The sequence below is a fragment of the Pollicipes pollicipes genome, unplaced genomic scaffold, assembly GCF_011947565.3.
Source record: "Pollicipes pollicipes isolate AB1234 unplaced genomic scaffold, Ppol_2.1 Scaffold_5724;HRSCAF=6776_pilon_pilon_pilon, whole genome shotgun sequence".
Lineage (NCBI taxonomy): Eukaryota > Metazoa > Arthropoda > Thecostraca > Pollicipedomorpha > Pollicipedidae > Pollicipes > Pollicipes pollicipes.
The window spans coordinates 27,075,325-27,103,247 of NW_023596746.1; the positions used below are offsets into that span (position 1 = coordinate 27,075,325).

General features: G+C 49.3%; 1 protein-coding gene across 1 annotated transcript in view; it reads left to right on the top strand.

The window, feature by feature from the left end:
- Nckx30C (solute carrier family 24 member Nckx30C) overlaps positions 1–27,923 on the top strand; it is a gene marked incomplete at its 5' end in the record, with an annotated part of 107,063 nt that overhangs the window by 16,191 nt on the left and 62,949 nt on the right. Inside the window, 2 exons of the mRNA XM_037226338.1 lie at positions 17,088–17,185; positions 25,006–25,176. Of these exons, the coding sequence (XP_037082233.1) occupies positions 17,088–17,185; positions 25,006–25,176 (269 nt within the window). The remainder of the gene's footprint in view (positions 1–17,087; positions 17,186–25,005; positions 25,177–27,923) is intronic.

Genomic DNA, 27,923 nt, shown 5'->3' on the forward strand with positions numbered 1-27,923 from the left:
GACCTTGTTCGCTGCACGCTTAATTTGCTTCGATGGGTACATTGTTCAGACGACTTCGAATAACACGGTAGTTGCCAGACGTTTCCCTTGGGAAATATCACTTGGCTCGGACACCACGGGGTGTTTTCGAAACATGAGTCCCCAGCGTTATTTTCAGGATCGATCACTGGCACTGCTATGGGCTGAGGAACGTTGACTTTGCTACATAAGGCGTGATCACATCGAAAAAAATATACCATATAATTGATTTACAACGTCGTGTTAGGGAACTTGGTGGTAGATTTTAACCCATGCTTTTGTGAACAGACGAACGTCTTTGCAAGTTTTGTTCGGAAATAGATGTGTCGGCAGCGACGTTATCTTTTTGCATCACACAAATGCAGCCCAATTTATTGCTCCCATTGAGTGAGTTGCTTCCATTAAGTTCGTTGCTCTGATTCAATGTGTCGCTCTCATTCATGTCCTTAATATTTTTTCGATATGACTCAAGTCTGTGAGCCAATTACTGAAGTGAGCTTTCCGTTTGTTATAAAAAGGAAGGGTTGGATAAATTGCGTGTCGTTTCTATAAAAAATGATACTCCGGGTTCTGAAAGGAGTTCAATTCATGCTCGTTCTCGCAATGTGACGCATTTGTAAAAAAAGATTGGAACGAATGACACAGACGTCCACTTCAGCTTCAATTTACTATATAACAAGCCTATCTTTCACGTATGAATTTGCTCGCAGAAAAACCTGCTTGAATTCACTCGCGAAACACATGCCAGTCACTTAAAATACAAGGCTCTTGGACGCGTCGGTTATATGTACAAGAAAGACATTCTGAGATGTATGTGTGCGATATACTTAGATATGTCCGTAATATGTATGTATACGACATATGGCTGTATGTCTGTAGGTCATGTATTCATAAAGCAAGCATCTTAAGTCGCTTTCGTAAATAGTCAAGGCAGCACGATCGCCGTGAGCTCTCCCTCAAGCAAGGTCGCTTGGGCCGTGCATTCGAGACGGAATTCTTGCGGCACCTCTGCGATCGATGACTGGAGATGCTATGATATCCATGGTTTTCGCTGAAGTGTGATCGATGTACCGACACAAACAGGGTTGCTTGCATATATGCCATTGTGCAGGTTATTCTTAATGACATTGCACCGTTTCCCTGTCATTGCTAGCCAGTGTTTTGGAGACCTGGCTCCAGAGTCGGCATAGTTTCGTGTGGTTTTCAAACACTTTGATGGTGTAAACATATTCCATAGTAGGACAAAATCATGCACGTGACGTGTTTTACCAAGGAAAAATAGGTGGTATGTGAGCAACATCATGGCAGTGTCACTTCCTGAAATTCTTTTAAAAATAACCTTCATTGAAAGCTGGTGCAATGAAAAATATTCAGCACGGTAAACCACGTTTATTTACAATTGCAAATGCTGAAACCAGGTCGCACGCCGTGTGTAGAAGCTCCATGCATATGGTGGTGTGAATATCATTTGGCGGTAGATAAGTCAGAGAGCAGCTTGCCTGTCTTCGATTACAATGACTACTGCCATGGAATGCTGTTCATTTCAGCATTGTCATCAATCACTCTAAATCGACTTTGAAACGCGCGAGCTACGGGACCCTAAGGAAAACGTTTTCATGTCTGGAGGGCATCATTTATGGTGTTTGCGTTTCATGGTGAGGGAAAATTTGAACAAGACCAGAGTTGGAGGGGCGTGAAAAATCAGCTAGATGGCTCTTACCACCTCGGGGGTAGTGAACTTTGCGACAGCGGCGGACACAGCACCGACAGGAGGAAGCTTGTTATCTACAATAATATAATACATAGAAAACTAGGAAGTTAGATTGCTTACAATTAACGAACATTTTTCACGTGGACTTTGGAAATTGATTTAAAAGCGGTTCAAAAAGTGATCCAAACTTTTTGAATGGATGAATATCTGGGATCACAGCTCACGCTAGGCATTGCTTGTTGGGTGAGCCTTGACCACTTCCATCCGATCGCGCGATTCCAGGTCAACGGCAGAATTTGGAGGCGGAAGTTTAACGTGCTGCCATACTCGGCATGGCCCGTCCTGCCCTCTGACGCCTCCTGACGTTTAGCACAGCCGCTGCCGACGGCCAGAGGCCGTGCCTGCTAAGGACAAATAGCGGGCACATGAAGCGACTCGAACTCATCCCGCCACGGGTGGGTGGATCGGGAGGCAGGTGTGGTAGCCAAATGAGCCATCGGGACGAACAAATGTACTACTTGGCGAAGCATTGTTGAGAATACTTAAGGCTAAAAAAAATTACAAGAGGATTGTTTTTTATCCAAGGCGTTGGTTCATCGAACTGGACCTCCTAGTTTCCAACACGAATTTATGTACCGCAAAACTCGAACGTAAACATCATGTAATATTTGCCCAAGATTCCACGAAGTTAGTGCGCGGCTGAACAAAAGGTTTTCGCAGTTATTTTATTGCTCAAAAATGCGCCCGCCCACTCAGACCCGCTCACCGCCCACCAACTGAAACATTCATCTCACACCCGCACGGGCACGTGTGCGTTGGAGCAGGTGGCACTGTGTTGAACTGTTACATCAATGGGCTCTTCATTCGCCATATGGCCGCCCCACCACGCCAGCAAAATAGCCAAAACGTTCGTGTCAGCCCACTGAAATACGCTGCACTTTCGTTGGCAGACGGAGCACGCCATGTCGTAAATCCTTGAAGACATCGCTTCGTATCGCTAGATGAATCCTAAACGACATGCAAGCGAGAAAGAGGTCATAAAATTGTTAGGGCTTGCTATACGGCTGTGAATCACAATAACAATGGCCGTGGGTACCCCAGAAAAGCGCAGTGGGTGCATGATTTACCGTGCTGTTTTTCAAGAAGAATGAAAATATTATTTACACCCTAAAATTAATAAAAATCAGTTTCACAGACAGAAACATAGTCGCTGGATTGCTGCAATTTCCCCGCAAGAGCTGTACTTTGTTTCCAAATGTGGCCAGACAAACCCATAGATTATTTGTTAGAATTCGCTGAACATAACCGCCAGCCAACTAGCCCGGCACTCCGATTCATCATTTTTCATAAAACGGACTGACAGGAGGGAGGGGAGGAAATGCGCACACTGTCATTTCCAAACTAAGGAAGATAAAATTTCGCGGAACGAAAACCGTGGATTGGTGTAAGCGAGATGTCGCGATTGGGACTGTATAATAAAGTTTGGGATTGTTATTGGGACTGATTGGAACTGTGAAAAAAGATTTAGACTGTTATCAAGTCTTATGTTACTAGGTCGACTCCAGCTTTTCCAACTTTAGACGATATGTCCGAGACGCGTCTCGTAGCGACACGAAGCTGAAGCGGTGCATGTTTCATGTTCAATTCTTAGTGCAATGATATGTAGTTTTTTTTTTGCTTTCAACATTGCGTAACTCCATCCTGACTAAAAATCATGCATTAAATAAGACGGTACTAATAGCCTTATTCCTCGTGGAACAACTACAAAAGCATGTAGATATGTATGCATTAATGTTTCGATAATATGCCTTTATAGAAACGAATATAATCGTTTTGATAGAGGCATTTAGCCGATACATAAATACATCTATCCCTCGTTTCTCCTGGTTATTCTACGGGGAATGCGGCTATTAGTACTATCTTACCCTTTTGCTTTAGATTGCGTTTGCCCCTTTTTCTTGGCGTTCACTCTTTGAGCTGCACAAATCCAGGGAAATGTTTGTCTTAAAGGGGGTGTCTCACATTTGCAAGTGGGTTTGAACTGAAATAGCCATCTTGAAGATCATTCGATGCTGATCAAAGCCCCGGTCTTTTTAAGACCTGAACGCATCTAGTTATTAAGCTACACGTCCGCGAAGATGTGTATACTATTTCGTGCAAGCTATTTCCAGGTCACCCAGGTATCCATATCGCCAGAGTAACACCATTGAAATCCTGCCATTCAACTGGCCATACGTCGATCAAAGTGAAGAATAATATAGTTGTTTAGTCGTTTACATCTGACGAGCGTGAGCACGATTTCCAGATATGGCAGCCGTCGATTTTTTCTTAACCAATGGTGTGCAAGGTACGGTGACGTAGTCAAAGAATACTGTATTGAGGAGCATATTTACCATTTCAAGAAATTGTGTTGTTTAGGGCAGCCTTTCCACTTATACGCCAATGATTATACCATATTTATGTATATGTATATATATATATACATATATGCATATATACAATATACATGTATACCAATAGTTATAAATCGGCTTGTTTCATAATATCTGATGATTTCTTCAATATATTCAAAAGTGAAACATTCCCTTAATGTGGAACTCTGCTCTTTGGAGGAGGATAACGCTTTTAAATATGACAAAAACTATACGTGCTATGGTGATACCATCCAATGTGGTGAGGCTTACGGGCATTTTGCATTTTGCATTTTGCAGCAGGTCTACAAAACAATGTTACGGTGTGGTAATATCTCCGTTGTTCTGCATCTATCCGTGTTGTCAGGGTTTTTTAGGATCAGAACCACGGCGTCACTCCAGAAAAAAAAAACAGGGAAGGGTTTTGGCGGATCTAGTCCCGGTGCGACTGTAACGAGAACGACGACCAGGGAGCTGGTGCAAGTTGCTTTTAGATATTCTGCAAGGCCGCTAACAGTTATGGGTATGCCAAAGTGTTACAGCTATCATGCACTTCTTCAATGAAATCGGCCTGATTTGAACATTTAGGCACTAAGAGATGCTGGTGGCGTCAGCTGTGCCAAATCGACTTATCACTTTCCACCGGCCAGAGTAATACGCAAGCAATGCGGTACTTTCTCCACGCGATGTCAGCGGATCTGTTTTCAGTGAAAACCATTCATGCGAAAAAGCCATTAATAGCGTGATATTAGCAGATGATAGGAGTTTCGACTGCTATTTCAGCTAGTACCGCTACAAAATTCACCCAATACAACTAATTAATCACTGATGCGCTCCAAAAATCACGAAACGACGCGTCATATTACATGCCCGACTGGCGTGCTTACACCAGTCAGCTGTGCATGAAAATAGCCAATGGCCCTATGCCGCCATTGAAGTGGTAGCCGTCGGCCTCCCCTTTTCGTCTTGCCGTTCTCTTGCCCATAGGTGAGTCCTGGTCCTTGTGCTGATTCCACCAATAGCTTTGCGGTTCCAGTAGACCAGCCATGTTTGGTTGGCTTTGATTCGGTCTCGGTCTGGAATCACGGTCGGGTGTTAAGACACGAGCATATCTATAATTTGGGCAATGAAATACATTGGTGATTAATGCAAGCACAGCGCAAACAGCCCTACTAGCCATTTCTGAATGGTTCTCGTTTACACTAGGTTGCTTCTCATACCCGATCCGTTTGATCGCCACAAGCCTGCCATGAACAAATGTTTAAGCTGAAGTGCATCTAGCACGACACGAACAACCTTCTTCATTTTTCTTCCAAACGCCACACATGACTGGGCGACGAAAGCGCACCTTAATTGCAGCTGTGTTTGCTATTTCCAGGTTAACATTTGCCTTGCTACGAGCGAAGCCGCGGGCCGAGTGGGTTTGACTTGAGCCCTGATACGATTTTCAACTTGAGCGTCCTAACCCAGTCCAAACCGGCCTTCATGCATTCTAAACCCATTTTTGACAGCAACATTGCAGCTTCAACTTGATTTCTCATCCTTTGATTGATTACCATGGAAAATATACAATTTTCGAGCTGTGAAAGCGTTGAAAAACAGCGTTCAGATATTGACGACCTAGCGTGGCAGCGACAAGAGATTAACAGATTCAGTTGAAAGAAAAAAAACAACAAGGACCGTAGTGGTTAGTGTGGGTCGCTGTGTACAGACGACCTGGCGCTCTTGTGCGCAAACCGTGGTTCCGCCGCTTTGGGTCGTTTTCAGTTTTTTGTTTTGTCAGGTCTCACCAACCGAAAAAGATGACGACGTGACGCTAGGTGCACGATGCAGGTGTATGCTCCGGCCACAAGCCGCTACTGGTCTCAAACCCGTCCGGCGAATTGGTGCGCCAGGATTTGACCGGAAATTGGCTGACGTCACCCTTTTGCGAAACCGATCCTGCATACCGGACGCTACGGTCTAAAGTATGAGACGGCCTACCAATAAAGTAACACGTCCGTGCAGCAACGCCTGTTGTGACCAACATCCGGTGAAGATATTTTAAGATTTGGTGTACTTTGGCAGTTCATCAATCTGTAAATCATATCACTGGGGATTCGTTGGTGACGTCGATTTAAAACAAACAAGTCCGGTCAGAGTTCTAGCTGGTCGCTCTCTAAGCGGCGTTAGGTGTGCATTAGCACACGAATACATCTTTAGACCGCCAATTGTGAGCTATCCTGAAAAATTATCTTTCCGGCACATTAATGGAACCCTTTGGTATCGAGGGCCGAAAGTGTCTTGCTTCGTTATCTCAGTTCTTGACCTCACTTACGTGCTCACTAACAACACCCATGTGTGCTGTCAGCTTGCCGGCCCCACGCCGCACATGGTGTGGTGCTGGCACATGGAACTAGTAAATTTCTTCACCTCATCCTGATGCGCTTGGCTGAACTTTCAGTGTAAATCAGTCCGTTGTGGCGCAGGACGCATCGCCCAGCTCGAGGCCAGAGGTTCGCTCGGCTGAACCCATATCCGCGTGCAGGACGCTATTCGTGGTACAGGGCGCTCTTCACTCACCGCACTCCCGGAACCGGACGTGCATCGCCTGCTTCAGTTCTGGAACATCTAGATCCATTGCGCTTATTTTGGCTCGGAAGCTAAAGGCATTAGTTCGGCTAAGCCGTTCTGGGACTGGATGTGACTCAGCGATGTCCCATGCCTTCCGGGCGGAATGTGGCGCGCTCACCTCAGTCCTTGGGCCAAACGTGCATCGGTGGGGGGGGGGGGGGGGGGGGGGCGTTTCTGGCTGGGTGTGCTCAGAGCAGCGCCATACGGGCTCCAGCGGCCCTCAGCCGCCAGACAGAGGCGCGCAGGCGTCACCAGTTAGGCGAGTGCCGCTCCGATGTTCCAGACACGGCCGATGAGTCTGTCCACTCGTCCCGCGCCGCCGGACCTGATCGGCCGGCGTCGGCGCTGACGACCGCCCGAGCCCGGCCCGAGCTCGGGCGCCATCCGGCCAGGCTCGGTCAGAGCTCGGTCAGGGGTGGTTAGATTTTGGTCAGGGCCCGGCCCGAGCTCGGGCAGAGTCCGGTCAAGGCGCGTTCAAACTGCCGTTGGATCTCGGCCAGAGCCCGGCCCGAGCCCGGCCCAACCCCGGCCAGAGTCAGGTCAACGCTCGGCCTAAGTTCGGCCCGAGTTCGGCCCAAGTCCGACCCAAGTCCGGCCCAAGTCTGACCCCGGAAGACCTGAGTCTAGCGTCGCGGTTTGGAGTGGCGGGACCGTGGCGTACACGGCGGCTCCCGGCTTTACGCAACGCGGCGGCGGGACTCCACACTCAGAGATGGCGCTGGTCCAGCCCCAGCCACGGTCCAGCTGGCGTGATCCGTCCGCGAAATGGGTGCATATGCGACGCTCTATTTCAGGTGTTTGAAGTCAGTACGTGTCGTCAGATGCTGCTAGCATCCACCGACGTTATTACCAGATTGGAACATGCAGGGCTCATGCACACAACCCTGACATTCGCTGTCTTTACATCCCGTCCCCACGCAAAAAAGCTCGGACAATCACGCCAGTCTGTACAAGAACACTGGACCATTTGATGAACTGTGCCTCCCCTTTTTGGGATCGGCTACAGCACCCACACACGTGGATCTGCCTTGAGCACATGCTAAAGCAAAGCCTGCACTTGCTTGAGCCCACTACGACCCCTGCTATTTCGGCGTGGTGCGAACCCCCGGCGCGATTGCGTCAGGTGCGGCTCTGCGCTGGCAGCTGGCCATATGAAAAGGGCAAGGTCACGGCGAATCGCTGCCGAAACGGCCTCACCTTGCGACCACCGTATACATTGCGAGTGGAATGCTTGTAGACTGTGATCGTTGGGCAGGTATTTGCTAGCTGGAAAACAAAGGTGTCAGATGGCTCGGATACTTCACACAAGAAGCCTCTTAAGGTTATGTACCCATGGTAAAAGATAACAGGGACTTCACGGCTCCATCAGCCTTCAGTGTTGGTTCAGCCCCTGGCCCCGATTTTCTGGCTGGAACATTACACAGGTTGAGGAAGAGCTGCTGTGAGTTAAATTGCTGACATACAGGAGTTTTTTATAAGGAATGTACAATTCAGAAAAAATGCTACTTGTCGAAATAAGGTGGCTAACTTAAGAGAATAGGGTAGGTTGTCGGACCTTCGCCTTGGCCTTCGATCGCTTAAAAAATGACACTCTTAACTTCATGCCACCTGTGCCTTGGTAACAATACCTTGGCTCCCTACCACACATCCTTTCATTGTGTGGGACCAGAGAGGTGACAGCAGAGAGAGAGAGAGAGCGTTACCACCGGGCACATTTTTTGTAATTAAAACTAACAAAATTGGGCGCGTTTTGGTGGCTTAAGCCACCAAAAGCTCCCCTTAGTGTTTTAGCATGTTGTCTTTCAGGAGTTTAAGAGGCCAAGAGGCTTAATGGCAGTCGAGAAAATGAATTGATTTGGGGCGATTTATTTCCGCAGTGACTGGTCAAAATGCTGCAAAAAAGACTTTTCTACCTGGATATCGCTCACAATGAACTGAGCTTTGTCTCTTTATATTTGATGGCACGGTCCCTCAGCTCAGGCTTAGCTTAGCTCGAGATATTCGTGACCATGGTCGGAAGCAGTGACATTGGCCAATTTCCGGGCGATTACTGGCGCCGCTGTCGATCGGACGGTGCTGAACTCGACGAGGAAGTTGTAGACGGTACATTCAGCTTCACTGTGGAATTACATTTTTGGCACTTTTGTTCTCTGCTTATTGAGATCTGACGAAAATCGTTAAAAAGAACCCCAAAACCGGCGCATGCATTGTTTGCGCTCGTGGGATAAAATGTTATGATATTGTAGCGGGTCGAAAAAACCTGTCGTGATCCAGCTGCTGCGTGTAGATAATGCATGGAAACAGTGACCGCACATTTTTAAAAGAAGTTGCGCAGCGTGTTTCTGAAAACCACACCGCCGGCAAGGTAAACTGTTGCAAATATGTAAGCCTATCCGAAGTGTGACAGGTTCATCCAGACTGGACCGGCCCGCCCTAAGGCCCAGCATTTTCAGGTAGTTGGACGTTCAGACATACTCTGCCTGCAACCAGGCTCCCGACCCAATACGCTTTCTTGCTCTCTCTCTCTCTCTCTCTCTCTCTCTCTCTCTCTCTCTCTCTCTCTCTCTCTCTCTCTCTCTCTCTCTCTCTCTCTCTCTCTCTCTCTCTCTCTCTCTCTCTCTCGGCGTGAGATGTCGTCGGGCATCATTAGCGCTTTGTTCGGCCTCAGTGGTCGAAACCAGGTTTCGGTAACCGACGCAGGGTCGATGTTATGTGGCTTTCACCGTTGTTGGACTGTGTGGCCCCGGTAATAAGGGGTTAGGTTGATAGTGTGCGACTCTTAAAGGTTGCCATGGAACCGTCGGCAGGTGAAAACCGCAGGGTCGGCTGCAGGCGCCGCAGGCTACAACGCAGCACTCGCGACAGACATGTTTGAAACGGCTGGTGTTGTTTTGCTGATCATTATCGAATGATTAGCGCTATCAATTAAATCGCGTCGTATCGATCGTCTGGTTTTTGCAACGGTTTCATTGAAATATTTACGTTGAAGTGGAGGTCGGTATAATGCGGGAGCTCTTCCGAGCATAGCGGCTAGTAAATTCGTCACGTTTTTGGTTGCTAATATTTGCCCCATTTGTTTCAGTTCTCCGATAACATGCCGTGGCAAAATATCGCAGCGAACGCAGCTTGTTGCGCCGCACAGGACTTGAAACATCGCTGAATAATGCCAAAACACTCAGGCAATAACACAAAATAAGAACAGAGCTAACAGGACATATGGCTTATGCAATTAAACTATGCAACATGCAGTAAAACGTGAACTGCTCCAGAAAACATGGTCTGAACGCTTGACAATCTTCGTCAACATCACTCAATAAAAATAACGTCGCAGTTTGCACTTTTTGTTTTTTTTACCTGTGAAACAATTACTAAAAACTTTTAAAATTTGCATAATTTTAAGCTCGCACTTTCAATGCTCTGCACGCACATGCGTAGGCCCCAGAAAATCGGAGGGCCAAACTCACAGTTCGTGGACTAAATTGGATTGGGAGGGGGGGGGGGGGCATAACCCACCCAAAGTAGTAAAAATTGATACCCGTGTCTGCACAGGGAGAAATACTACTGTGCCATCTAGACACGACAGTGCTTCCGCGCTGAGATTTGCAAAGACCATAAGCTCAAAATAAGCTTCGCAGAACGTGCGCCCACCGCGCCTTAGCATTTCACCCACTAACAACCCTCCCTTCCATTAATAGCCACTGACATTAGCCTGCAACGAGCGCGCTAAAAATAATCCGAGCCGGGTCCCTGCTCCGGCCTGCTGTGCATGTTCCACTTTGGCAGGGTCTTCTCTGAAACTGTTCCAGCGCTGCCTGGGGCTCTCGCAGCTCATCTCCAGCCCCGCGCTCTTTTCTCAGACTATTGCTTGATACATCTCTCCTTCAAAGCCGTGTTAGCTAAGCTCGATCTGCTCAAAACTTTGCTCAGCTCCGTCCAGGTCGATCTCAAGACTGTACAATTTTGTCCGGACGTATCTGGACCTCCGTAGCGCTTTCCAGGACTCCCCTGGAGCTGCCTCATCTCTGTCCGTGTTTCTCTGGTAGCTGCCACAGCTCTATCCGATTCTCGCTGGTAGCCGCCTCATCTCTGTTTTTGTCTCTCTTCAAGCTTCCCCAGCTCTGTTCGTGTTTCCTTTAAGGTCGTCCCAGCTTTGTCCGCATCTCTCTTGACACCGCCCTAACTCTGCTCGGGACCTCTTCAGAACTGCCTTGACTCTGTCCGTGTCCTTGGAACGGACCCAGTCCTGCCCACAACTCCTTCAGAACTGACCCCGCTCTGTTTGGGCCTTCTAAAAGACTTTCCTGTCCAGTCTGTTTCCGCATTTCTTTAGAAGCTGACCCATCGGAGGTGCTCATGCAATACGACTTTTAAAATAATTTTAGATAGCTAGAAGTACACCTTGAATTTTCATGACATCGTGCATCATTTACATGTCGACATCAAAATTCAATCTAAGTTGTGGAATAGCGAAATTCGTTCAGCTGTCCCGAAAATTTGTAGCAAATACGATAAATTGTATGACAGTTTCTTCTAAAACATTCTGTAGTCTTATTCTGCATTGTCTGATCAACATTGGGAAATGTCAGATTCCAACCTTCGATCTCAACAGATTAATTGGAAACCATAATCGGTTCCTAAGAATCACAATCTTCCTCAACTGACTTGAGCAGACCCCACTTGTATGCAGCAGCTGGAAAGCGGACGAACGAGCTCGCCGGAACAGACTAACCAGCCAGGGCAGGTCCCTGGCGCTGCTTTTGTGGTCATGTGGCTGCATGCAGGATAGGTGCATGTGAAATGCCACGGGTGGTGTTCTAAACGCCTGCCTTTAAGGAGATGTTCCACATTTGCATGGGGTTTTGAGCTGAAATAACTATATTGCAGACCCTCCGGTGCTGTTACAAACCAGCCCTTCTTAAGATCTAAGCCCCTCTAGTTTCTGAGCTATGGGCCCGCGAAAGTACGAAAATATTTCGGCGAGAGTGTTTCAAAGTGACCTTGACATTCATGACGTCATAATAATGTCTTATATGATACTTGCTTAAATATCTTCAAATGTGAAATATTCCCTTCAAATGATACGTGTGCTGCTTTAACCCAACAGATACCGTGGTGTCTGGTCAAACGCCTGTTACGGAAGGGGCCTTGGCCTTCTGAATGTCTTCATCGACAGTGTCGCGACGCCGACGGCAGTGGCGGCCCGAGTTGGCTGAGCGACGAATAACATTTTGATAAAAAAGCTACTGCGACGTATTATGTGGTGCGCGACGAGTGAAGTAACTATTAACATGAGGCGTGTCGGCTATCGTCATGCAGATGATACCAAAATTTCAGCAAAGTGAGCCAAACATCTTGGAGCAAAGTGCGGGAACAGGGAGGCGGCGCTTGCCCCTGAACTTTTGGGCTGTGGAGAGCGTTACCTCCCCCCCCCCAAAAAAAAACAACTCTGACTTTGACATTTGCACCCCGAACCCTATCTTCATCCCACCCCGGCGACAAAAATATCCTATGACTCATAGTTGGCCAGTCGACTCTGGTAAAATATCGACGACGATCAGTGCATTTCCTATGACCCGGCCGGCCGGCCGATTCGCTGCTTTCACCAGCGGACTCTCAGCGTCTCAACTTCGACAGCAGAAAGAGCCGAAAGATATCTAGATATGACTATTCATTTGGCAGCAAGAGCATGTTTCAATTGCTGTGATGCGGCTGATATGAGATGGGTTGTGATTTTCAACGCACTGCGACTTTGCAAGCTACATTTGCATTGCAGTTTCATGAATATCTACCCAGGTGAATGATTTTTGAATCTTCTTTGTCTTCATTAACGATGCTGCGATGCAGCATCCTGTCCTCAGCGACGAAAGGCATGACAGTCCAGGGTAAGTCAGTGAGATGACCCGATCGAGGTAGCAATTGACCTTAAATTATCCAGACAGCCTTTCCAAGGCACGAAAAGGTGTTAAATGACTATAACAGTCGCAAGCACTCGGACTTCTTCCCTTTGATGAGAATCGAGGGTTCAGTGTTGGAGGTTGATGACCCTTCTCGTGAAGGAGAATGACAGGAGGTGACAGTTTTGTGAAGGGCGGCTTTTGCTGCGTGCAGCGCGGTGAAAAACGACTGTGTTAAATGACAAAATTCCATCCTCTGCCTACACGCTAGGTCCCATTTTGCCACACTGAGGCCGATGTTTCGGATAAAAGGGCCTCAACTGGCCAACATGGGCACTCTGGTCGCTTTAAGCGGATTGGTAGCTACGTAGGGTACTTCTGGAATTTACAAGCTTCTTTAGGAACCAATACAACGTCGGCACTACCCCAGATCCGGTTGACAATGTTACTGTAGTGGTTAAGATGCGCGCCGGGGAAAGCAGAAGTCTGTGATTCGATTCTCCTCGGTGTCCACCGTTCCCGATCAGGGATCTTAACTGGTCGCCGGACCCCCTGGTCAACGGAGTGAATCCTTTGATCGCTCGTGGGCCACTCTGCCCCAAGTGTTTGTTTGGCTGTTGATAGCCCACTGGCCGCTCAGCGACGCATTGGATCGCCATATTATGTGTCCTATATTTTCGTGACCCTTTGGACACCTGTTTTTCGGGCATTGAAATGTCCATCGTATCATGCAAAAGCCCTTCTGGCTGTTTGTGGCTACTCTGACCGTTCAAGGGGTCTCTGGACGCCAGAGTCCTTTGAAATCGCCCAAGGGTCTTATCTGCTCCGTGCCCCTTCTGGCCACCCAGGGGTCTTTTAGCTGCTTGGGGGCTTATTAGGCTACGAAGGAACCGCTCTGACCGCTTAAGTGTCCTCTGATCACAGAGATGACCTCTGGGTTTTCAGAAGCCCACGGTATGCTCAGATCTTTTTTAGGCACCCAGAACACTTCACATGCATAATCCACACTACCCTCTGGGTACTCGTGGCCCTTTTAGCTACGCAAGGCTCATTTTTCCCGCTCAAAGACCACCTGGTTACCAAAGGGCGCTCCAGTTGCTTTCAAAAGCTGTCCAATCTCATACGTGACCCTGCTGACCTGCAAAGGAGTGACCCGCCTACACTTGGGGACACACACGCCTACCCGCCTACGCCTGAGACTTTACCTGTCTGCAGTACTGTGCTGCCTACCACTGGTGCAAATTTTGCCATGTATTCAGCTGCCTTGGCTGCCTAGGTCCTTCGTCGTTTCTTCCGGGGTCGAGGGAAGCAAATCCAGTCGTGGATCGAGCTTGAACGTGAGGCCCCGGGAAGTCTCGTGGGTGGACGGAAACTGCCTTTGTGGTTATACTATCCCACGATATAGGGCCGGTGTGCCTGCAGTCTTATCAGAAGCAGGTATCCTGACATTAGTTGAATGGTACTGCATGGATGCGCGTTTTGCTTGAATGCGCGATATTGAAGATTTCGATGATGTTGATGGACTTTCGGTAACGCGTCAATTCCTTACAACGCTACGGGGGATGGATTCCATTGCCATTTAATGTCATGGTATCGTGGTACATTATTGGCGACAATTTTGCCCGCAGAAATTTGGTTGGCGACAAAAATGCACTTTTACCACCCCTGTATTTGACCGCAAAATTCAACCGGACTATACGGCTGCTCAGAGACCTAGTTTCACAAAACGAGTAGAGGGGAAGTACAAAGGGAAAACAAGCACAAAGGGAAAGCCTACCGCCAGCGAACGGGTTTCTCTACGGCTTTGAGCCACTTTTTTCTCAGAGTTGAAGGACTGGAGACCCAACTGAACAAGAAACTACACCTCTGCGACCGCTGCTACGTGCAAAAAAATCGTCACGAAAATATACTTTTGAGAAAATATCAGGCCTCTTAACATTTGTTTATAATTCAAGATCGTGCCTAACAGAAAGTCCAGTGAGACGCGCCATTTTATCGTGGCATGCACACATTCTTACTCTTCCTGTCCGGAACGTATCGGTTATCTCTTGCAAATATGACGCTTTCCTTGATAGTGGACGTAATTTGTAAAGAGGCTGCTTCTCACACATTATAGGGAGTGTGTGTAATGCTTTCAGCTTTCTCCATAAACGCCTGCGGGGAATTTGGCAATTATCTATGGCTAATTTTGATTGCCAAATGTGCATTTGGGTCTTGCATCGGTTTTGATCTACTTATTTTTACCTATTCCATCGATGGTTGTGCCTGAACAAATACTATCCTAAACGATAAACCAGTCAGCGGGCATGAAACGACGAATGCGCTGGCTTATATGTGGCGAGTAACTGCGCGCTAGACATGACGATTATTTTGGTTGCTAGGTAACGTGCACCTTATTTTGGTTGCTAGGTAACGTAAAACAATCACATTTCCGTAGGGTCTGGTGCAGCCGATTGACACGACACACTACTCGTTCTTCATCTCGGTATAAGTATAAAGTAGGCCGACATGAATTGTTGCGTATCAACTGACCAGCCTTACCATACGTCTAAACCCGTACACTCGCAGCCCTTAGCTGAATGTGAAAAAATCAACAAGATAGCCGCTGCCATCGCCACTGTTCGCAAGCTACTGTCAGCGCTGACAAACGAGATCCTCGAAAAGCAATTGGCTAGAGCTTACGATACCTTCTCAATAATGTCGATATGTTTAGTAGTCAATATTGCTTGGAGGCTACCCAATAACTTCGCTCTTCCATACAAACCAAATAATATTTGGAGGCTGTGGCAATATCTCGTGAGTGGAAGCGAATTTGTTGAAACCATTAACACCAAAAGTTGTAAATCGAAATTTCGTACCGTTGAATACGTGTACAGTCAAAAATCCTAACTTGACTAGACACCCTTTAATTCACATGCATTGCAATTGCTGCCGCATATTTTTCCAAAACGTATGCTTTCTACCGGAGTAATGGATTGTTCAAGATGGGTTAAGCAATCGAGATAAAACAATTTCTGCCAAAAAAAATCCCAAAACAGTTTTTAAGGAGAATAGATACCGTGGTATTGTTTATATCAGACCTTACTCTGGAGCTCACGCTAACATCGATATTTAATGTTTTTAGAACACGAATCACCTTTTCATCCAGATCTAAAACTTAGAGGCCGAACTCTGGGGAGATAAAATCCGGGAAGGTGGATTTAGCAAACCATGTTTGGTTTGCCCTAAAACTTTGTAACCGTTTCCGTGTTCTTACTTCCTTCCGAGAGCCAAGCTTCCGCGATTCTGATCAGTACACTGAAAAATGAGCATTTCATGACAGTCAAATAAGCAGGACATCACTGATACAACCTTGGCGCGCTAGTTCACGGGTCACATTGATATAGAATCGCCGTTGCTGCTTGCAATTCACTGAATAAAACAGATGCTGCTTGCAATTCACTGAACTAAACATCCAAGCAGCTTGCTTGGCCCAGTCCCCCTCGGCTCACGCCACAGCTTGTTGCATACGTGACGGATTTTCAAAAAGCCCAAATTGGGTGCTTTCCAGTCGATTATTGACACACTTATTCGGTTGGAAAATACCTATTTTTCTAAGCATTTTGTGTACGGCATAGTTGCCCTGCCCCATGTAGTCGCACCTACTTCTTCAACTCGTCTGACTGCCTGGAACTGACATAAACCCTTTTAAACGCTCTCAAGCATGGCTAGCTTCCAAGCACATGTGATCGGCTATGCATACAGGCCATACTGACCACATATTTCCAAGCATGATCTCCTTTTCTGCCCTCAGTCAATCGGTATTGTTTCGTTTCGCTGTAACGCCGCTACACCGTGATCTGGGTCCAGGTATTGATCTTGCTGCGCAGCTTTTCGCAATGAGCAAGGTTGGCGCTTTTCATATTAATCGATCGCAGAACCCTATATTTTTATCCTATCGCAATGTTGTCCGAGAAACAACACCAGGTCATGCAAGTGACATGAAAAAATGTCTTACAGCTCATGCAGTACAACGTTTAACGAATGCTAGATGCGACATTACTAACAGGTGCATGATTCCACAATGAGGGGTGAAATGTTATTTCTTAGGACGCTTGACGCCCGGGCTGGGACGGGCGGCTCACGTTCAGGCTGATCATGCAAAACCCGCCCAGCCCGCGGCTTTCCTCGCAACCATACAACGAGGCACTCATTCCTCGCAACCATACAAAGAGGCACTCACGCCAGACATTCATAGACCTCTCCATGTCAGTGAACAAAAATGAAGGTAAGGAGAGCCAATAGTAAGTAGATACAAAAATAAAAATAAAGTCGATAAAGCAGCAAGAAGGGATACACTAGGAGTGGGAAACTCCATTAGCCAACATCCCTCATCTACTGGCGTGACGTCTCGTCCTGACCTTTTTATTGCATGGTTTTTACGCAATGCTTCTTTTTCAGGGAAAGTGGATGAAAAGGCAACTCAGCTGCATGCCATAGCATCGCTGAAGGTGCTGTTGGACACCACAAAACAGGACCTGAAGGAGGGAAAAATGCAGGTAAGGAATACATTTCCCACTCAGCGCTACCTGCTCTTGACGGAGGACCTGCTCCGTCTTCAGCTTGGCTCGGACCAACGGGGCCGTTCGCGAGCTTATGTCTTAGCATTATGTTGACATTGGAAAGGCCCGCTTTATTTGCTCTCTTTTTTATTATTCTGCTGATTTGTCAATCGTCTGTAATTTTTGAGTTCTGAACGTCTATAGTTTCTACAAATTCCCGCTATGAATAATGTCAGGATAATGGTGAGCGACGTTTGGTGCACATTATTAAAATGAACTGGACTTATAGACAAATGGAGCTACTCAATGAAAGCTTGCCTCACTCATTCCGTGAAGTTCGTGCAGTGCTATGGTACTTCAGGAAAAAATGAAATGTAAAAATGAATGAAAAAATGCTGCTTGTTGGTCCATGCATGTGCGAATCTTGCCGACTGTGAACCTTTTCTTTTTATAATCTTATCCATCATAAACCGCTTCTGTCACGATCCCTTGCTGGTATGAATTTTTGTTCAGGAAACCGTCCAGCCTGCCTCTTTCGTTTTATAAACATTTCTTTGCGAGCAATGTGGATGCCAAAATTCTAGTGCGCCGTACAATTTTTAGTTTTTTCCTGCAGCGCAACTTTGAATAGCTTTGGAGGATTTCAGGAAAAGAACCTGCAGTGGCCTTAAAAGTGAAGTTATCCCTGACAACTGCACGCTTTGTGTGACATTCTTTTTAAAATGTGGCCTTCAACGATGCTTTTCCCCCGATGGCCAAATCACTTAATTTTGTTCAACTGAGAGTTGGCTTATCACAACCTATCTCTGCAATCCTGGATGACGTCATATTTTGTACAAGACGGAAAGTTTTATGTTCTTGTAATCCCACACACAAAATTTGACGAGAAGAAGAGTAATTTAGAGCGCTGAAAATTTAGGGAACTTTTCAAAACTATGCTCAAAATTGTTATTCTCCCTGCCCGTAATGCTCTCAAAAGCAAAATCTATCCATGACAAGATTAAGACACGGGTTCGCGTCTCATGATACCTCGAAGTGTTTTCTCATGACTTATACCGATGATTCCTTGATAATGTCGCTTAACCAGTGCTCCTTGGTGTGCTAATGATCTGGAATTTTATGCAAAACTGATAAATTTGGTAATTCAAATGCACTATAGTATGTTTATTTGATGTTTGTACCCATGCAATGCAAAAGCTAATGTCATGCCCTATCAGTTGGTCTTGCGATAAGGGTTCTGTGAGCGATATTCCCGTGTTTTGTATGTTCTACAAGCAGTGAGCCAAAGCCATTCCGTCTAGAGTTGCGATCTCGAGAGATGCGACAGCATTTGTACACACGCATCTCCAAGTGCGTGTGTACAAATGCTGTCCACCTTACCAAGCTATGTCCCTGCTTGCCTTTTTCATCCCGATCTGCTCCTTTTATAACAGACCACTGCCATGAAAACGTCTGAGGTCAAGAAACCTCTCAGGATATCTGCATCCACTCCGTGAATAACTATATCAACACACAAAGTCGACACTCTCGTTGCTGATAGTTTACGTAATGCAATTATTTGCATTGCTCTAAACTCACCTCGTTCAAGGTTTTAACATGCATCATGAACTTCTTCACCTTTTATGATCCCACTCATTATATTTAGTTGTTCTCTGCACAATGAGGCTTGGTCACTACACAGCGTACAAGCTACAGTGCCGCTACTTACGTGTGCAGCTCGTACATAGCCTTGCTATCCGTCTGCAGTCAAAACACTGCAACAAATTGGCAACTGTTTATGGACATCGTCCTGTACAGTAAGTGGTGAAGGAGCAGCTTGCGTCAATAATAACCGAATTGCGTAGGGTTGAAGACAAACAAACATAGTGTAAACACAAAACGTGGTCTAAAAAAACGAAGAACGAACCGACTTCACTCAACACGTCGAGACCGTTCTCTTGAAAGCGCACGGTGCCAGCATGTGAGCCACACCACTGGCTCGGATACCCTGATGCGGCGACCGAGATCTACGCACACAACCACAAACCGGCTGAGACGCCTTTAAGTTTTGGCTCGTTTATTGCAGTCATACAAACGCAGCCACCCTGCCAAGGCACCCGGCTGAGGCCGCCGCGCCATGCGAACGTCACACTCGATCCGAGGCCCGCCGCCTCCTCGTGTACCGCCACTATTGGCCTCGTACTAGCCACCAGGTCATACATCAATGCAATGGATAGCGGGCGGGCGGTGGACATGGGAGCGCCTCACGGCATGCGACACGCCTGCCCAGCCATTCAGGCTGCGGCTGCCCACCTGTATTGACCGGCGTCAGAGGCTATCATCAGCCCACACGAGGGGCCACGGCCAGTGTCGGGACAGCCGGGGCGGGGCCACGGCCAGTGTCGGGACAGCCGGGGCGGGGCCACGGCCAGTGTCGGGACAGCCGGGGCGGGGCCACGGCCAGTGTCGGGACAACAGGGGCGGGGCCGCGGCCAGTGTCGAGACAACAGGGGCGGGGCCACGGCCAGTGTCGGGACAACAGGGACGGGGCCGCGGCCAGTGTCGGGACAGCCGAGGCGGGGCCGTGGCCAGTGTCGGGACAGCCGGGGCGGAGCCGTGGCCAGTGTCGGGACAGCCGGGGCGGGGCCACGGCCAGTGTCGGGACAACAGGGACGGGGCCGCGGCCTAGTGTCAGGACAGCCTGGGTGGGCCCACAATCACTGTCGGGACAGCAGGGGTGGACCCACGATCAGTGTCAGGACAGCATGGGTGAACTCACGATCACTGTCGAGACAGCATGGGTGGACCCACGATCAGTGTCAGGGCAGCAGGAGTGGACCCATGATCAGTCTCATGACAGCAGGGGTGAACCCACGATCAGTGTCAGGACAGCAGGAGTGGACCCACGATCACAGTCGGGACAGCAGGGGTGGACCCACGATCACTGTCAGGCCAGCGGGGGTGGGCCCACGATCATTGTCAGGACGAACGGCCAGTGTCAGGATGCGTCACAGTTGGACCACGGCCTAGGCTAGCGCCGCGGCAGAAGGGCCCAGGGCCGCCTGATCGGGCCGCTCGCAGCCACAACTGATCTCGGATCCGCAGCTCTTAAACAGCTGACGCCTGCCTGGATGACTGCAGGCGCCCGCAGAGAGACAGAAGCCGCTGCGTCTCTGCAGGCGTGGCCACCCGACGATTTGTAGGCATGGCCCACTGTCCGTCACCTGCTGATCCAGCTTCCCCGACCACGATCTCCTGGTGTTGCTGCCTCCCTCAGACCAAAGCCTGGTCGGACACTGTATGCGCCTATGGTTCTGCACGTGCCACGCCCCTGCAGGATTGGAAAGGTTACCAGGGCAACTGACGCGCCCGTCAACACGACAATATCCGATTGACTTGGTTTCGGAAGCCGTAGCACAAAAATGGTCCTTGGCGATGGCTTTGTGCTGTAAATTGTTGTCGGAAATGAGGCCCTTAAGCAAGGTCGTATGAAAAAGCAAGCAACCGTGGAGAGTGGGCTGACTGACATTCTTGCTGCACTCGTCCCAGACAACGGATGGAGCCTAGCGAGAAAAGTGTGGGCCTGGAACTGTTCTGACAAACTTCTTTGGATGATAATTGGTAAACTTATTGCAAGTTTAATGAAAGCTGGTGTGTTTGTCAGGGGTGGTAGAACCTGCGGACTTGGTGGATAAGGTCGACGACAGAAATGTATGCGTCCACGCAAAGCTTGGTGCCCAAAAAAATTTGGACGGCAAATTTTGGTGACAGCTAAAGCGAATAAATACGGCACACCGTGCAAAACATAACATGAGGTCTCCATGCCTAGATATTATGCCTCCATGGTAATACATTTCTTCACACACCAGCGAACGTCTCCGTAAAGGCCCTCTACGGCACCATGGTATCTTTTCTAGGCTTCATTACAACCAGACGAAAAATATATCTTATGATTTTTAGCTGGTCGTCTGACTCGGTGACAGGTCGGCGACAAATCAGTGTATTTCCTATGGCCCGGCCGGTACGCCGACTGGCTATTTTCAACAGCCGACCATCAGTGTCCCGAACTAGGCAGTGTAAAATGCTGAAAGAAGTCTAGATATTGAGTCTCATCTGGCCGCAAGGGCATGTTTCAATCGTTGCGATGCAACCGATATGATGTGGGCGGTGGATTTCAATGCACTGCGATTTTGCAAGTGGCATTCGCATTGCAGTGTCATGGATACCTGCCTAGGGTTTAATTTTTTATCTTAATTATTTTGTTGGTGTTGCCGCGGCCCAGCTCCTGTCCTCAGCGACGAGAGCTATTGACAGTTCAAGGTAAGTCGGCGGGATGATCCGACCAAGATAGAAACTGACCTGTGATTATCAGTGAAGATCGTATACATTATATCTCTTCAGGCAACTTGGTCATGGCAGGCAGCTTCGTGTCTGGTAGATGCGCGTCCATGGCTGTTGCCAGCATTCGGCAATGGTGAAGCGCGTGTGATGCACTATCCGCGGCCAAAGCGTCTCGTCGCTCGCGCTAGCTCGGCTGGCAACGTGCCGGCACAGCATGCTGCAGGGGACAGGCGGCTGCGGCGCGCGTGCGTGGTCGCGTCGGGCGGAAGTGACGCCTCTGCGATGATTGGGAGTGAGGCCCTCGTGACGCATAATTAGCAGCGGGTTACAAAGATTGACTTGCTCAATGAAAAGAGACCATGTTGCCACAGTTCTTACCAATAATTCTTTCATGTGCACAGAAAAGCATGACCATATGGGAGACCAGGATTGCCCTCTGCCCATACTCACACAGGCTGGGAGCATCCGTTAGTGGCCCTGAAAGAGATGTTTCACATAGGGAGTACCTTAATTATGAAGAAATACGTAAGAAGCAGAGAAACCGGTGTTGACTAAGTCACCTATCTTACAAAATAAGCTTTCCAAGTTTCAATGCAACTGTTGAGAATTTTAAACGGACTGAACTCACCAATAACGTGCCCCAAATTTATCTTCATTCTAACCAAGCAAAATTTGTGATCCCTATAGCAGGTTCTGAATCACAGCATATGCCAAACAACAGCAGTAGTGACATTTCTGCCCATTCGTTTTCATTTCTCGGCTCTGCTGTGATTCAACGGCTCGTTTGTAACCATGGTGTCATCCCAAGGCCTAATGCCGTGTAATTCAGAGGTCTTACCTTGCCGAACGGTTCGGCCAAGATAGTGGCGCAGGTAACTGCGCTTAGGCTATATTGTGTGGGTATTACAACTGCGATCAACCTATAGTCAGCGATCGATGCGATATGCCAGGTCAGCAAGATCAGCAAGTTCAGCAAGGCGACGACGCACCAAGCGACGCTTATCCGTGCAGTCGTCGACTAGGCAGAGAAGGTCACAACGGAACCGAACACAGCCATCCGTTCACATCGGGTACCGTCGGTGATCGAGGCTTAAAATCAGCCGAGTGCTTGGAGAGCAGTGTGCGGTCGCCGCCTGAGATCAGTGTGCGGTCTCCGCCTGAGAACATCGCTGGAGTGGGAGCTACAGCTGCGGAGATGCCGCGACACTGACAGTCGTGGCTATGAGGATGGCTGGCATGATTGTGACGGTCAGTGGTGGCGGCCAGGGATGAGACAGAATGCGTGGTGGGTTAGTCACCAACGCAGGGATGGTACCCACCACCTTACCCCCTCCCCCCTGCCGCGTCCGACCTAACGCAACCAGCCAGCCACACATGTCATGTGTGGACCAATAGGATCATAAGTTTGAAAGACCAAAGACGTCAGGACAAATTTGCGCTGCCAACCAACACTGATCGGCACGGCACCACCAACGCGCCAGCGGCATAGCTGCACACAAATGCGACAATTAGGGCATCCGCCTTTCGATCTACCCACCAGTGTATGTGTGTGTGGGGGGGGGGAGGGGGAGTCACTTTAGGCGCCCGCTATTTGCCGTTGCCAAGCATGGCCCGTGATCGGTGGCAGCGGCCGCGCGAAAGGTCAGGTGACGTCATTGGGCAGGACTGACCGTGCCGAGTACTGCGGCTTGTCAAACTTTCGCCGCCAAATTCTGCAGCTGACCTGGAATTTCACGATCGGGTGGTACCACTAACCTGGAATTTCACGATCGGGTGGTACCGCTAACCTGGAATTTCACAATCGGGTGGTACCGTTTAGGACTCACTCAACAAACACGACATAGCATGGGCTCCGATTCGAGAAATCTATTCATTGAAAAGGCTCGAATTGCTTTTTTACCAAAAAGCAATTGAAGGCCTGCATTCACTAACTTGCGTTCCCTTCGTCCGATGTAAGCACTAGCGGTGCATCATCGGCTTAGATGTTCTGGGCATGGCAGCACCAGTGAACCCTGCCAGTCGCTCGTTATGAGCACCCTCACTTTGTAGAATCGTCCAGAGCTGGTCGTGCAAGAGCTCGAAATACGTAGCGTAAAATTATGATAGATGTTTGAAGCAATTTTTTACTTTCTGACCGTGAGGGTAATTTTGTTTTTATTTATGGGTGTGGTGAGGTGGGGTTCTGGGCGACACGGTTAACATTGACTTAAGCCGCCGCCATTGTGGTGACCCGAGGATCTGCCTCCAGCTCGGAGAGCTCAGGTGATGTTCATCCAGCTCGGAGACCTCAGAGTATCTGCCTGATAGGCCAGCTCGGAGAGCTCAGAGGATCTACTTGGGAGGCCAGCTGAGAGAGCTCAGGGGATCTGTCAAGGAGGCCAGCCTGGAGTTCTCGGTGTTACCTTCTTTCAAGTGCTCATTATCATATCTGTTAGTCCCACACCAACTCGTAGGACAAAACCTGTGCGTATTTTAGCGTGCCTGAATGAGCGCTGCGTGGTGTATGCAGAAGATAATGGGGAGAAGAACAACTACCAAATGTGACGTTAAAAAAAACGTTGTGAATGCCCACCAAGGCGATAGACTAGTTCTTACCACCAGACGTCGAAAGACATGCTCTAAGTCTGCAGCGAATCGGTCCGCGCAGTCCCTTTTCCTTCCCGCGGAACGCGCGGAACGTGTGGAACAACCATGTGTGGAATCGTCTGCTGCTTCATACGGTTTATACAACCAGGCGATGTCATGCCACTGGCGCTTTATTCTAACGCTCTTGAAGCGCACAGGCCTGGCCGCCCATGATAGTGGGTATTCCGTCTCTGTGGATGTGACCATTCACGCGTATCTGACCAAATCGCGAGAAGATAGTCGACGCATGCCAAAACTCTCGGCAGCGTTGCGGTCCGGTTCCGGACACGCTTCCGCGAAAGCCAGCGAGGTTCACGGCCTTTTGTGCCAAGCGGCTGAGCTGGCGCGGCCTCCGAAGTGTCCCAGTCCTGTCAATACCTGGTCGTTCCCAAGTCAATATTGCACCGCTCTGATGAACTAGTCCGATCGATTACCGAGTCAGCCCGAGCTGCCGCAATGATTTATCGAATACACTCCCTGCTTGCCGACTGAAATGAGACCTTGATGAAAGAACGACCCGCTCTTCTCTGGCCGCCGTCCCATAACAACAGAAGCCAGCGTCAGTTTCATTTCCACTGGCAGGCAATTACGGCGGCGGCCCAGTCGTACAATAGGCACGCAACTGTCGCTATCATGCACCGCCACACGCCGCGCCACCGCGAATGCCCCCGGGCGTCGAGGCCCGCCTCCGCCGAACTCTGCCCGGCGTGGGCGCCGCGATCTCGCGAGCTGAGCGCCGCCCCGCTCTGGAGGCGTCGTGTGTTGAGTGTCGCCCGTGTCGCAGGTGTCCGACATCGAGGGCGCGCGACCCGACCTGCTGAGCGCCGCTCCGCTCTTGAGGCGTTGTGCGTTGAGTGTCGCCCGTGTCGCAGGTGTCCGACATCGAGGGCGCGCGACCCGACCTGCTGAGCGGCCGCGGCTCGCAAGAGACAGAGCTGACCAACGTCGACTCGCTCAATTCGTCCACCGAGTTCGGCTCGGCCAGCGTCAACGCCATCACCACGGCCAACGGCTCCGTCACGCCCGCCGTCCAGACGCCCAACGTGAGTGGCCGACGGGCCCGCCGCGAGCGCGGCACGTGGTGTCTGGGGGCCCCCGCCGCACGTGGCTGTCCCGCAGCCCTCCCGCACGTGGTGTCCTCGGGGCCCGTCCTCGCGCCGGCGATACAGGAACCCTCGCCCACGGCGCGGCGGCGCCGTCCAGCTGGCGACCGGCAGGGGCTTGCAGTGACTGTTCAGCTGGAGACCGGCAGGGGCTTGCAGTGACTGTTCAGCTGGCGACCGGCAGGGGCTGGCAGTGACTGTTCAGCTGGCGACCGGCAAGGGCTGGCAGTGACCGTTCGCTCTTGTCCGATAGTTCGAGCTACATCCAGCAGATTGACGCCATCTGGCATGAAATAAACGTTATGTCTGTCTGGCAGGGGCAGGTCCGTAGGTAGGGCGGGGGGGGGGGGGGCAGGAAGATGGTCTCTCCAAAGACAGCGAGAAACACCTAAATCCAGCGCATTTTGAGTACAGTATTCGACTCCAGACCGAGATATCCCCAGCTCAAAATCCGATGCTCGGATGCACTTGAAGGCCTGCCTTTTAATCGGAAGCATAAGGTGTGATTCCTTTGGTAGAGTAGTTGGTATTGCTATAAAAAACAACTAATCGCTGCCACGCACCATTTTCTTGTCTTTAGTCGAATTGGCACCAAGTGTGGAACCGGCCACCAACAATGAGCTTTGGTTTCTCTCGCGACCCGATGCCAGATCAGCCGTTGCGTCTGGAAAAAGTTGTGTTCAGCGCCGCACCGTATCTAAAGCGACTTTCATAAAAGCTTTTGCTGCGCTAGCATTGAGCTCCGTCAAGCACATGACGCGATAAGCTGGCACTTTCTTCGCTCAACGAACTCATCTTTTAGAAAACTTGACATCCCTTTAATCGCTGCGATTTTTCGAAAGAGAATATGTTGTCTGAAGTGCGCGAGAAGAGCAAGAGCACTTTCATGGCTAAGCTTTTGAAGAAAAGCAAGATGCGGCACGACTATCGCAGCACGAATACATCACTAAATGAGATACAATGCTGGCTATGCAGCTGCTGCCTCGAGGAAGGCTGATGTATGCTTTATGCTAAAAAACCGTAAAGTGGCTGTGTTGCGGCAGAACCAGTAGCCCATTCCGTGATGCAAATTTATAATATTGTGTTACACCTTAAAACAAGGGCCGCTGTGTTACCAGTTTGTGTAAATGCATTACCGTCTCGATCGCAGCAGCCCACATTTGGAAGCGGCCCCAAAGCGGTAAATACGACCCACATTTTCTTGGTAGTGTCAACAGACAAACTCGTTTCAAATAGCAGAGGTGGAGCTTCCTGAAAGCCAACTGTATGAGTCTTGGCTGAACACACATTACCATCAGACGCGAACAACGTCTGAAATGCGGGAAGACCTCCTTTGCGAGTCGAACATGTTTATGCACCACCATATGTTTGATATTAATCTGCCAATAAAGAGGAAGGCCATACACTCCAACTCCCACACCTCGCGGTCACTCGGTCTCCCTGCCACCCGGCCTCCGGGCCCCCCGCCCCTGGGCCCCGGCCCCTGGCCCCCGGCCTTCCCGCCTCCCGGCCTCCGGGCCTCCCGGCTTCCACAACCTCGGCCCCTCGGTCTCCCAGCTACCCAGTCACCCAAACCCAGCTCTGGCGCCCCTGGCTATCATAAAAACTTTCAACAGACACCCAACGTCGCATAATTGTAAAAGGTTCAGTGTAAGGTTCCAGATAAAAGTGTAAGGTTGTATCCATTCAACACTCCTCGGTTTGCGGTTTTACACAAAATAATGCATTACAGAATGTTTGACAAGCCAATTTATCACAAGTTTTCCCATCGATACACAATTTATCATCTTACGAGTTTACACAGAATACCGCATTGGGATATTTCGTTGCATGAAAGTCGGTCACACCCACACACCCACACCCACCCACACACCCACACACCCACACACCTACCCACACACCCACAAGGCGTGGGTTTGGTCATTTCGACAAGGCGTGGGTGCTACAAATGACGCCAAGGCATTGTGTTGTGAAGATTGACACGTCGCATTTCACTGCAGCCTATACGTGGGCGCGTTCCGCGTCCATTTCATCGAGGGAACACCCCTTTGTTGCCGCTGCTGCCCAGCGCCTCACAGTGGTTCTAACATGGCTGGCATCTTAAGCCAGGGGCAGATCCAGAGGGGGGGGAGGCACGGGGTCATGACCTCCCTTGAGCCCCGAAGGGGCCCATCGGCTTCGAGGGGTCCACAGCCGGCCGAACAGGTACAATTTTTAACACAAAACGCAACAAAACTGGGTATCTTTGGCTTCCCAGGCGACCAAGAACAATTATAAGCGAAAGTGAAGGGCCTATGAGGAGTAAAAAAATTCAATATTTGAAAAAGCTGTGAACTGGAAATTTTAAGCCTCATTATACTGTCTAGGGTCCCATTCCGTTTTCAGGGGACCTATATGCCCGCCTGCAGGATCATTACGATCGTTAAGGAGCATTCCACGTTGGTCTTCATTTCTTTGTATTTGCTCGAAGGTCCCTGCGCTGTTGTTGGGTCCTTCCTGTTAGCGTGCCCGGGCACTCTTGTCAATCACGGGCCATTTCACGGATTTTTCCATTTGTCAGAAAGGCTCCGTGAGCTATAGCCGGGGCCCCATATCTTAACCTGCCGGGATATTCTCGGTTGCTCAGGGGCCCTTTATGTGGGTCCCGGTTGACCTACCGAGACACTTGCGATATGCTCATAGGCCCT